The sequence below is a fragment of the Saccostrea cucullata genome, unplaced genomic scaffold (assembly GCF_032062105.1).
Source record: "Saccostrea cucullata isolate Sc308-1 unplaced genomic scaffold, CSIRO_AGI_Scuc_v1 ctg427, whole genome shotgun sequence".
Lineage (NCBI taxonomy): Eukaryota > Metazoa > Mollusca > Bivalvia > Ostreida > Ostreidae > Saccostrea > Saccostrea cuccullata.
Window position 1 is genome coordinate 128,402 of NW_026927029.1, and position 12,750 is coordinate 141,151.

A 12,750-nucleotide genomic window follows, 5' to 3' on the forward strand; every position below is an offset into this window, starting at 1 on the left:
ATAACATATTATAATTTAACAACGTAAGTTATTCAACTTTCAATGAAAAAACTGCTCAAAAATCCACAAAAGAAGCAAGATTTATGAGGAACTATTTCTTTTGGTGGAAGGATATTTAGCAGGAAATTCTCCAAAACTGCATATTTAATATCTAGGAACTTTAGACTCACATACTTTTATTCGCAGAATGTTTTCCGTTATGATACGCTACTAATATTTAATAAAGGTCTCAATTTATATATTTAGAACAAATTTGACAGTTCTCTCAACAAACTTTGCCGAGAAATAAAGTTATCTTATAGAAGTCAAGATAAACTTTTCACCGTTTCTTGCATGAAGAGGCTTGGTAGAACATTTACAGGAACACTCGATGTATCTTTGTGTGAAAGGATTGTTATGAAGTCTTGGAATTCAATATAGATATGGTGATTCAAATTCATTTTAGTTGTTTGGAATATTGAAAATATTCAAAACTAACAGATGGTTTTGAAAAACAATTGTGTATTTTTTCTTCTGTAATTGATGGAAAGGATTATACTTTAGATAACTTGATCATTGCCCTGTTGGAAATGCGTTGATTTTGAGATGAAAAGAGTTACATGTGAACTAAAATAAGAGCAGATCAAACATGGATCTCCAAAACATCTGAGGTGGGATCAGATGCCATGGAGGAATGAGCATCCTCTCCTGACCGGTCTGATTTTTTTTTCATTTATTGCCTTTTGACCTTGAATTTAGTGATATTCCAAATCCAAACTTCAATAAAACTAATTTTAGGGTTCGATCGAGTTTACATCCTCTTCAGAGATTTGTATTGTATGTTGTTTGAAACCGATCGCTTTTCATTTTTTCATCTATAACTTTTAACGCTGAAAAGTTCAAAGCTTGAATGTTCCGATCTTAACAAAAACGAGAACACATTGTATGCAGATGATAATTTATAACCCAACCTAACGCTACATAGCTATTGCAAAAATCTTTATTAATAAATATCAGAATCCTTAATCTATTTAAAGAAATACCAAATAAAATGGTGATCCTTACTGAACATAAAAAATAAAGATGACTATAATTTATAATATTGCAGTTTTATGAGTAAAAGGTGAAAAATACTAAAACAAACGCCCTCAATAGATTTAAATATATAAAATTATGTAAATTAATTAACCGTAATAAAAGCATGCAAAGGTGATCATGGTAACTTTTGTGATAGATAGAAGTTATGCAGCCTTTTAATATTGATTTTTGTATGCAGGATTGACAGGGCAGCTTAATAAGTTACACTTTTTTTTTTCAAAAATTCATTTTTTATGAATAAAATTTGTAAAACTTTTATTTGCATTGGGATCTGTTCAATATATGCATTAAAAGCTCTGATTCTATGATCATGAAACATATTAAAAACAAATGTGTCACGGTATATATGTATTTACCAAATGTCAAAGTGTTAATGATTTAAATGAACAATCCATTCCAACCAATTCACTGCTTACTCGTAAGGTGTTTAAATTTACAAAGTAATCTGGAATGCCCAGTTTAATTTTTAAAATTAATCTCACCGCTATTGATCTCAGTGGTCTGTCTCGTATATTTGTTTTCGGTTTGTTTTGTTTTTAACCTAATTGTATATAATGGATTTACTAAAATAATAGGCACTCACATCCATCAAAAACAATCCAGGTCTATCATAGGTACGTCAATTTTTCTGCATTTTAAAAAAGATTTTTTTCGTCCAGAATTTTTTCTAGGCTTTATATAGGACTAGTATTACGAAGGAAAAATTAATGTGACCACTAATTTGTTCACTTACTTAAAAATAACAAAACAAAAACAAATAAAAGCCCCAGTCTTAAAATCAATTTTCGTCTTTATTCAGCAAAATCATGACAACAATTACCAAAGCCCATATTGCTGAAGTAAAGTCCCTCGCCAAACCTCCACAACTTGTGATAAATAGTCTTGAAGCTGTCTTTCTGCTACTTGGATACTCTTTTGCTGAATCTGGGGTGAGTACAATTTATTTTTCGATATGAATGACTCTATCGGCTTAGGTACGGGTCTTATTGCGTGTTTTTTTTTTATATACTTCAATTAATTATTCGACTTCTTTAAATTTACAAACATAAAATCAGGGGTGGGATAAAACCGTTTGTGACAAAGTGAAAAAATCCAATTATATGACCGGTCAGCAGAGGATGCTCATTCCTCCATGGCATCTGATCCCACTTCAGATGTTTTGGAGATCCATGTTTGATCTGCTCTTATTTTGTATTGTTTTATGGACTTTGATCTTGAATACTCTCCGTTATCTCCATATGTTTCAAGTAAATGGATTAGTGATAAATGCCAGACTTGTCTTAATTTAGCTAAAATAAGAATACAGTCTAGAAATTAGGGTAAGAAATATCAACAAAAGATTGGTTAAAGGTTTTGCTGAACCATGATTAGTAATGTATGTTGAACTAATATTGATATAAATAACTGTTGAAATAAATAAAATTAAGTATCTGCTGAAGTTATTGATACTTCAACATTTTTATTTCAGAACTTCGATTTAACGAAGAAGCTTTTAGCAAAAACCCCGGAAATCATTTTGAGTGAGTTGAATGAATTTCAAGCTGGAAAATGTGATCCAGCATCAGTAACAAGAGCCAAGATTTTACTCACAGATGTAACAGTCGAGAAGGTCAAAGAAGCCAATTTTGCTGCATCCCACTTTGTAAATTGGGTATGTATCTTAACATATAAATTCAGAGGTGTATCAATTAAGCATTAAAATATGCATTCAGTTATTATTCCTTACATAATTTATTATCATTTACTATTTGTGTTTCTCTTTATTTCATTTTATAATTAATTCTTTAAGGCGCTAAAAGCTTTGGAGGAGTGCGAGGCCGCCGGAAAACTTCAGAACACTACTTGATGCGTCATCAGTAAACATACAATATACTCTATTACTAAGAAGTACTCATCGATCGTTAATATTGTTTAATTGATAAATGTATTGATTTTAAATAATGAATATTGTTTCAAGATGTGTTTAACCTTTGAAGCAAAGTGTTTGAACCTGAATTTGAAGTAAAATGATAATTAGAATTGCTAGAAGTTCAGAAGTCAATTATATTTTAGAAACCTCTGCATGTGAGAGAGATTTATCTTGATATTCAAATATTACATATGAATAATGGTATTAAAAATTCCATAACAGATTCACACATGCATGATTAATAAAAAATGTGCTCAGTACTTTTCTTTGTAATTTGTTATTTGCCATTTGAGTAGAAACTCTTTTAAAAATGCCACAATCGATTTATATAAAATGAATATGAAACCACAAAATAGGATCAAAGCCGAGAAAAGGAGAAATTAGTGCAAGTATTTTTTTGAAATCATCGATTAGTTTTATAAGTCTGGTACTTAAATTGTAAAATTTTACCAACATTACGCATAGCTATAGAACTGTAGCGGTATGGTTTTTTCATTAGTCTTTGACCATAACGCTACAGATCCCGTAATGCAAAAAAAATGTTGCAAATTAGGGCCGAAGACTTTGTGCACTATTTGGGAGAATTTCTCCACTTCCCAACATTGATAAATCATCTCCCTTTCCCTCCATAATTCTAGACACATTTTTAAAAATAACCTGTATCTTTTTAAGTCTGTATCTTTTATACACCTTTATACTCGTCTCTATAAGCAACAAGAAAACATTGATGTAACCATCAACTGTCGCCCGGAAAATATATAAAGTAAACTATGGAAATGACTCTTGATCATCAAACCGCTTCGATATGAGTGAAAAGGCATGCGTCTAATTGATGGAGACGATAGTCGCGAATATTTGGAAAACTTATAGTCGGATAAATGTTAAACAAAAACGATACCATTTTAAAGCCGCTTAATCCGAAACAGGCACATATTATCTTACACAATAAAAGTTCTCCATTACATAGATAATAAATAAAAATAAATTATAGATTGATTTAATAGTTTATTACAACAATCCTTGCTTGGAAAACATAGATCAAAAACCTTATTGACAAACAGAAGTTCCTAACAGGAAGTTAAGATCTGTTGTGAAGTCACCTTTGCAAAAAATAAATTTATCGGTTTTATCTAATTATGAAGATAATTCAAACCCGAGTATTTTTTCCATTTAGTAGAAGCCTAAGTCATTGAATATAATCCTTAATAATTCTTATATTAATATGCATATTTAAAGAATAAAGGAAAATCAGATATTTATTTTAAAGGAAATTTAGTAACGAAGGCTAAAATATTGTCCGTGTACAGGTATAAGTACTTTGTTGTGAAAAAAATGCGCGGGTTCGTTCTTCATGAGATATACATGTAAGCGCTAAATTTAATTTTTCGAAGGTGATTTCATGCGATATCAACATAGGATTATTTTTTGTGTGACCTAACAAAAATTATTTTTTTAACTTTTGAATTTTGATATCTTTTGAAAGAAAAAGACTTTGGGGATATAATTTGACAAAAAGTAAAACAATTTATGGACAATTATTTTTCAAGAAGAAAAAAGGAATATATTTTTTAGCGATTAGAATCGGACCAAGCGGCTTTAAACTTCAATTCCTCGAGTAAATGTTGGCTGCATAAATTACAAATTTTAGTTATACACATGCATCACCTATATTCAAAAATGTATTTAATTTTCAATTTTAGAATATAAAACACGAACTGTGCACAGTACGTTTTTATGCGAGAAGTAAAATTCGATGTTCTAAAAAAAGGGACCTGTCGTTTTTTCGATAATAAATGATAAACAACTTTATATATTAGATATGAAAAACTTATATATTTTTACAGATCCACTTTATGGAAGTAAATATATTATGTATCTCGTAATTTATAAAGGGAAAGAACATTCTGATTAACAATCTTTTTAATGTTTAGAAAACCTTTAATTTTGAATAACTACTCCCACCCCATCCCCATATACCAACACTTAAACTTATATGTATAGAGCAGCCCGGTCCTCCGGGCTGCAATAACTAGTTTGAATAATAGTTTTCTGCAATCCCTCAAACAAGCCAGTTTATTGCCTGTAGAGGCGACTATAAAAGGTTGAGAGAAGGATAAAATATACAAACTGGTTTAAGAGTGTATCTGGAATAAGAGGGTGAAAGGCAGATGATTTACCAAACTAATACTAGTACTAAAATATAGAAATTGTAACATATAGAATTGAAAAAAAAATATAAGGTCCATACATGCAAAGTATTAAAAATTTATTATTATTCTAGACAAAAGCCCTCACTAAGAAAAAAAACCCCACATATATTTTAAATTTAATATGATAGCATGCTTATAAAGAAATATAATATATATTCATAAGAAACATATAGCTAACGGGAACTCAAAGTCATTATTTGTTCTGCGTTTCCCTCCGGCGTTGCTCTTTATTATCTATAATATTATTATTCTAGAATTTAAGAAGGTTGTTTAAAATTTATTTTATCGAGGTCTCTTAAATATACACAAGTTTTGATAGCAGTGGACTACATTTAACACGAATCAGGCACCAATTTTGACCTCACTTTTAAATGTATAGAATATGATTGATGATTAAAGTGGACAATCCGAACGATTCATTCTTACTCACAAGGTATTTTAAATTTTTGAGTAAAATGGACTGTCCAATATAAGATCATTTTTCTACACAACAGGCAAATACTTAAGTAATAAAAGCATTTGCATACTAGATCTAACAGAGGTAAGACAAATTTACATCAATAAGTAAAATATATTAAATTGGCGGGCTTCGTATTGTATGCTGAAGCAGAAAATTATGCTTCGACTTTTAAACTTGATCTTTAATTATTTTTTAAAAGATTTATTTTTCTTTTTTGTTCAGTTGTAACATGACAACATTGGCAAAAGCGGATCTAAGTGAGATAAAAGCACTCGCTTCCCCTCCACGACTTGTAATAAATACACTTGAGGCTGTTTATCTTCTTCTTGGATACTCAGCTGCAGAAGCTGGGGTGAGTACATTTAAATTCTCCAATAATTGAACCTTATCATTCGGTGATGTAGTTTATTACATACATATACCAGATTGAAATGATAGGATGTCCCGACAATTCACAATTTGACACATTCTTTACAACTGAATGAAATTTAATGAGACTTACTCGGAATCTTGATTGCAAGAGGCCATCGTTCTCCTCTTATTTTCCATGCCGATGAGACAAATGTACTGGGATTTCCGAAGCAAAATCTGGACAATTTTGTCCCTTTTAGTATTTGGCCATTGGGCACCCATCATAATCTCTAGCTCCTTGTATATGAGAGAGAATCTCTATTACATATTGCTGTTTTGCGCATTTTATTTTACGTTGTGTTCTGATAGATATTTGTTATTATATTTATAGAGAGAATATTTTTTGTCAACTAACAAGACAGGACCCCAAATAAGTTAAAATGCATGAATTTGACCAAAAAGTTAAAGTATCATGGAGATAAATTCAGCAGCTAATTTGGTTTTTAGGTGACATTAGGGATGGGAGAAACCATCTTAAAGACAAAAAGTTCTTGTTTTGTCCATGGGACTAACATATAAAATATACATTGTGTAAGGTAGAAATGTAGTAAATCTTATCAATGAAGCATTGGTTTCAGGTACGAAACTGTGATTATAAATAAGTTAAAATATTCAAAAATTAATAAGATATGTGTAGCAGTATCTAGTGGAGAAAAAATATTACAGTCAATTTTTTTTCCATTTCAGAACTACCAATTCATAAAAAGGGACTTGGGAAAGCCCGCAGACACCTTTTTAAGTCAGTTGAATGGTTTTCAAGCGGAAAAATGTGATTCAGCATCAGCAAAGAAAGCCAAAGCTTTGCTCATAGATGTTACAGTAGACAGGGCTAAAGCAGTTAGTTTGGCGGCATCCAAATTGGTGCTTTGGGTATGTTCCTGAATATATTAATAATAATATTTTTTTTTAAACAGCATTTAATAATATAAACGATGCATTTAAAAACTTAAATGTATGTGTACAAAAATCTTGTCAAAATAAAGTCATTAATGTCTTTTAATTGTATCTTAAAGGCTTTGAAAGCGCTGGAAGAATGTGAGACCGTCGGAAAACTTCAGAACAGTTCCTGAAATTTCAGCAATCTTAAAATGTCCAATGATTTACAAAAAGATTATTGCTGTTATATATTGAATGTCAAATTCATGAAAATGTTTGATATACAACCAATTGTAAAACATTACTAGTCAGGTTATAATTTCAATATGCGTCTTTAAATCAATGTTTTTCATCTTCCATTTTTTATTTTCTTGAAATTCATTACACAAAAATTAATGTGTTTCTCAAAGACACATACGTCTTATAGATATGCATTCTTGTAAATATCTGTACAATACGTAAGTTTTGGTATATTATGATATACATGTAATTGTATTTTTTAAAAATTATCATATATTTGTGTACATCTCAGGAAAAAATCAAAATTTATCATTTAATATAACAAATAATGACTGTAATGGCAGTTTATGGTAAATGTTGAAACAACTTGAAATAAAAAGAAAAGTTTGCTTTAGATTATTTCCTTGTACTTTGGTGAAAGTCGTTTCATTTTCTTGATATTAAAGTTCAGACTTTGTCTTTAATATTCATATTACATAATGTATGTATATGTGTGTGATTTTTTGTTGTTATCTTATTTCATTTGTATAATAAAAGCAAAGTATAAATGGTTATAATAGTATTTGTAAACATTTCAAGAACAATCAAAATTTAATGTAACCAGGCATAACAAGGCAATAATTGTAATTGACGGTTTATTGTTATTTTAAAAAAGAAATAAATAAAAAGTTTGCATTAAATCATTTGGAGGTTTATTGTTATTTAAAATCATTTCAGCTTCTTGTTTATTAAAGTCTATATTTAAACAACCAATAGATTGGTAGAATATATCACCTGACCTGAATCTGTCGTAATGAATTTGAAGAACATGTAGTTGTTACATAGTCTGTGGCTAATCAACAGAAAATTTCAACCTGACAATCTGAAAAAAATATGCCATTCTCGTGCAAAAAAATAGATAAAAGGATAAGTAGTATTTGATATGTATTATTATTATAATCATACATATTTTTATCTAAAGATATAAATTATACCAAAATTAACAGAATGGCAGTGGCTTAAGGCACAGTAAACAAAAACATATTAGTCTCTAAACAAAAAAGGAATTTAATGCAAATGGGGCACCGTAAATATTGAATTTAAAGTTATATATAAAGACTAAATAGGGATTATCTAAAGTGATGCCTTTCTTTTTCTGTTTTTGCGATCTTTCATGATTTAAAATGTAATCGGTTATATAATTTTCAAAGAGAGTGGAAAAACACTTGTTATGAAATGAATACTTTCAACACTCAGTCTATCAGTCATCAGAGGTAAGTCCTTTTATGATCAACTTTGTTGATACGTCTCCGATGGCATTTCTACGGAATCCTATTGGTGTATAAAATTCCAAATATTCGAAAGAGCAAAATTTAAATCGAACACTTATTTTTTGTCTTCCTATTGTTTTCTACTTGATGTGTTATTATTAGTTTAGTCGTTTAGACAACATCAACATATGTTTCTTAGAATAACAATGATTGATCTCTGTCACAAGCTGATAAACACATCACTGTATATGGGTGCAGAGCTTTACAATTTACAGTTTCTAGCGTATCTGCAATCATAAAGAAATTTATCCAGATGCTTTTTCTTTCTTTCTACGATGTTAGTCATTATTTTGCATGTCTTCCACGCTAAGAGATACATGTATTCCCCCATGATGCCTATATTAGCCGTGCAATGCTCAGCTGTGTTATCTGTCGCCATATCTCAAGAGTAAAGTAAATTTTGTGGAAGTATTTGGCGATCTGAAATGCTTTTCTGAAGAATATTCTAGGCATGTTCAATTAGGTTGTTGTCAGAAGTCTATGCGCTGAATAGTTTCTCCGAATAAGTTCCTTGCCCGAATTATCAACGATCGACTACCAAAACGGCCATGCCTAGAAATGCAACAATCAACATATCTCTTACCCTTTGTCCACTATAAAAGTCATCTGTCATCATAAAAGTGGGCATGAATCAAGATTGAAAAGAAGAAATGACGTTGTTGCCAATTTCTGTGGTCTGTTGGCCATTTCTGTTCTCCTCTAATTTTAATTGGGGCCTACAGCTATCCTACAAGTCTGTTTCTAACCGTATTAGTAGAAAGAGATAGACATAATTGCTTCCTACTTTCTGGAAGTCAGTGTTTGGCTTAAAACTGCACCTTAAAGCGTTGTCCTTTGGCACCATTGGTCATAGAAAGGTCCTCATGGGCTATAGTACTGTTCCGACGTTCTGATTTGAACTACTGATATTTCTTGTCTCTAAATACCAATGTTATGACTGATGACACTTTGGAAAATAAAAAATCTTTCTATAATGTATCATTGCGCTTTTCTTGCTTCCATCATCCCTACTGCTCTTGTGACGTCAGTTAATTAAGTTCATGCACCCTTTCTCTGCGTCTAGGCATTAATCCTACCCCTTTAATAATAATAACTGACTTAATTCCGTTCATTCCACTTCGTCTTTGTTCACATTTTTTAACGAAAAAAAAACCCATTGTATTGACAAACAGAAAATGTTTTCAAGAAGAAACTTTTATTGACAGGTATATATACAGCCACAACATGACATCCATAACTGAAGAAAATGTGTCTGCAATATTATCCCTCTGTTGTCCCCCTCCTCTTCTAAAACATACACTGGAAGCCATCTTTATTCTCCTTGGATACTCTTTTACTGATGCCAGGGTAAGGACATTGTTAAATTTAATGACTACAGTCTATATTTGATGTGAAAACTAGATACATGTATATAAAAAAAACTTAGATTTAACAAATCAATGATACATCATTCAGACTTGATTTAGTTTTGAAAAAGAGGAAAAAATTACTTCAAGAATCAAAACCTTAGGAAATGAATTTAAAATTTTGTGTCTTAACTGGATTTCAAATTTGTATTACAAATTCTTTAAAAAAATATACATATCGGGATATAGCAAATGATCTACATACAATTTTTTCATCATTACAATAATGAACAATAATGAAAAAGAAACATCACCAAAACACCAGAACAACAGAATAGAAACTGTGTTTATCAAATGTGCATTATTTTTTAAAAAAGAAAAACCTTTCTTATTTTTAGAACTGGAAATTTATCAGGGAGCAGCTATCGCAACCTACCTCAGCTCCAGATTCATTTTTGAACCAGTTAAAGGAGTTTCAGGCCGATAAATGTGATCCATCCTCAGCTAGGAAAGTCAAGGCTCTGCTTAGTGTTGTCACGGTAGATTCGGCCAAACAAGTCAGTGTTACAGCAGCACAACTAGCGGATTGGGTATGTTGACAAACATAAAATACTGGTTAGTACATGTTTTTCGGTTTGAAATATAAAGAAACATAAAGAACTTCGTCTTATATTTATTGACCTATCAATTTTATTATACATTCAAGGCAATAAACGCATTAGAGGACTGCAAAGCAGCAGGAAAACTCCAAGACTCTTCTTCTTAGCAGCATATGGGAGGTAGTGTCCGGAAAATATGGCAATAAAACATTTTCGTTGGACTTCCTAATGTTGCTAGAACTACAATGTATATCTTAACCAATAAAATGATGAATGTTTCACATTATTTTGTTATAAGATGATAAATGAATCTTAGTTCTTTGTTATCCACCTAAAAAGATTCAATGTTCTGGATAAACTATCTTTTTCAATTACGTATTTTCAGTGAAGTAATTTTAGAGGAAGAGGCGAAGTAGCTCTTGATTGAATTTTTGTGTACAGTGCGTTTATCAGGTCTGACAACACATTTTTTGAAATTCGAGACAAGCCATATTTTCCCAACCATCCTACTTAATGTTTTAGTGACAGAAATACGAAAAAAATATTGTCGCTATAAAAGAGAGATAACTCAAACCTGGATAAATATTATTCAAAGTGTTAAGGAAAAACGGCAATATATTTTGAAAATACTCCCAATTATAAAATAGAAATGCAAGAATAGTTTCATTCTGTAACGTGATACAAGGGCGGTTTGCTGGTCGAACGTTAAAAATTTAAAGGTCCTGCTGCTCTCTCACGTTTTAGTTGGTGATCCATGATGATCCATCCTCCCAAATTGTAATATCTCTTTTTCAAAAATGTTTTTTGTTATCTTGATCATCATTGCAATTTGTATGATTATGAGATCATTGAATGTAGTGTATGCGAGTGTGAATATGAATTCTATATTATTTTATTCTTTTCTTTTCATGAAATTTAATTTCAGCTTCATTTTTTGATTTAAACAGTTCATTAATTAAAAAGATTCTTATTTTTTATTTAAAATTACAGTTTAGAATCTACACTTTAATAAAAGTTTGAAAATAAAGTATACGTTGACAATTATGTGTTGTGGTATATTTTGTAGATCTACACTTTAATAAAAGTTTGAAAATAAAGTATACGATGACAATTATGTGTTGTGGTATATTTTGTAAATACGTGTGTAAGGTTTGTATTTATATATTTATTTACGTTTTATGTTGATCAAAATTTTGATATTTTTAAATTTGATCATTGAATGTAGTGTATGCCAGTGTGAATATGAATTCTGTGAATTATAACATTTCAATGTCTTTTCATAAGGAAATTTCTGTTGATACATCATCAACGTACTACTCGTTAAAAAATTGTAGAATTTGTTATTGTGTTTTGATTAATTTTGGAGATATAAATTTTACAAATGTGTAGTTTAAAATGGTATAAAACTACATAAATAAGGAAAGAAAATAAGCGAAGAAATGTTAATGTCATAATGTGTATCAAAGGGTTTATTTGTTAGTTAGTTTAATATCAACTTGCCATTCCTAGAACATCCAAATATGAAACAGGTGTGCCAGAGTCTCTGAAGTCTTTTATTTGGAGTTCAATGGTATATAAAGAACCAAAATGTCATGTTGATCTTAACAGGGATAATCTATAACATCAAATTAAGGCTTATCAGTTTTAAAGACAGTCTCTACTGAAAGAATGTATATGGAAATCCAATGAAATGAACATATAATAAAATGTCCAAATTAGGGAGGGGATTCTTTTCATCATTTATTATATATGAAAAAGAAACAGATTCAGGAAATCAATTTCACTTAGTGGTGGATTTAACTGAATCAAAATTATTTTGAATATCCCTTCATAAGGAAATTTTACTCCACTACCGTAACAAACTTTAAAAAGGATATTTTGCTAAGAAATACATATTTCTTGATTTTAACAGAAGAGAACCTGTAAACCTTTTATTGCATTTTTTCCGTATCTAAAGAGTACTGTCGGAAAACTTTTTTTTTACAAAACGAAAATTCGTCGCTTGGTTTCTATCATTTCATTCTGAAACCTTTACCTTCATTCTTTTGTACAACTAGGCCATAATGAAGGGAACGACAATTTTTCAAAATAATGTCATTACTAAGGATTTATTGACATAACATTTCAAATATTCTGTCTGGTGTACCTGATACATATAGTCGGACCAGCATACAATATTCTGTTTCATTTGAATAGCTGAAAATTCTTTACGGCTAAACCTTCATTACATATCATTTAATATTTGATTTTCATTATGATGGATTAATATCGATACTTAAACTTACACCCAAAAGCAATAAACTTTCGAAACC

At 30.3% G+C, this 12,750-nt stretch overlaps 3 protein-coding genes across 3 annotated transcripts; all 3 read left to right on the forward strand.

Moving 5' to 3' along the window:
- Positions 1 to 1,880: 1,880 nt before the first annotated feature.
- LOC134273301 (uncharacterized) lies at positions 1,881 to 2,944 on the forward strand. The gene is made up of 3 exons (XM_062755492.1): positions 1,881 to 2,006; positions 2,546 to 2,728; positions 2,867 to 2,944. The coding sequence occupies exons 1-3, from the start codon at positions 1,884 to 1,886 to the stop codon at positions 2,921 to 2,923; spliced, it is 363 nt and encodes a 120-aa protein (XP_062611476.1). The 5' UTR covers positions 1,881 to 1,883; the 3' UTR covers positions 2,924 to 2,944.
- Positions 2,945 to 5,882: 2,938 nt separating this feature from the next.
- LOC134273302 (uncharacterized) lies at positions 5,883 to 7,268 on the forward strand. The gene is made up of 3 exons (XM_062755493.1): positions 5,883 to 6,008; positions 6,755 to 6,937; positions 7,081 to 7,268. The coding sequence occupies exons 1-3, from the start codon at positions 5,886 to 5,888 to the stop codon at positions 7,135 to 7,137; spliced, it is 363 nt and encodes a 120-aa protein (XP_062611477.1). The 5' UTR covers positions 5,883 to 5,885; the 3' UTR covers positions 7,138 to 7,268.
- Positions 7,269 to 9,702: 2,434 nt separating this feature from the next.
- Positions 9,703 to 10,716, forward strand: LOC134273303 (uncharacterized). The gene is made up of 3 exons (XM_062755494.1): positions 9,703 to 9,840; positions 10,238 to 10,429; positions 10,546 to 10,716. Exons 1-3 carry the CDS (start codon positions 9,718 to 9,720, stop codon positions 10,603 to 10,605), a joined length of 375 nt encoding a protein of 124 aa, XP_062611478.1. The 5' UTR covers positions 9,703 to 9,717; the 3' UTR covers positions 10,606 to 10,716.
- Positions 10,717 to 12,750: the final 2,034 nt, after the last annotated feature.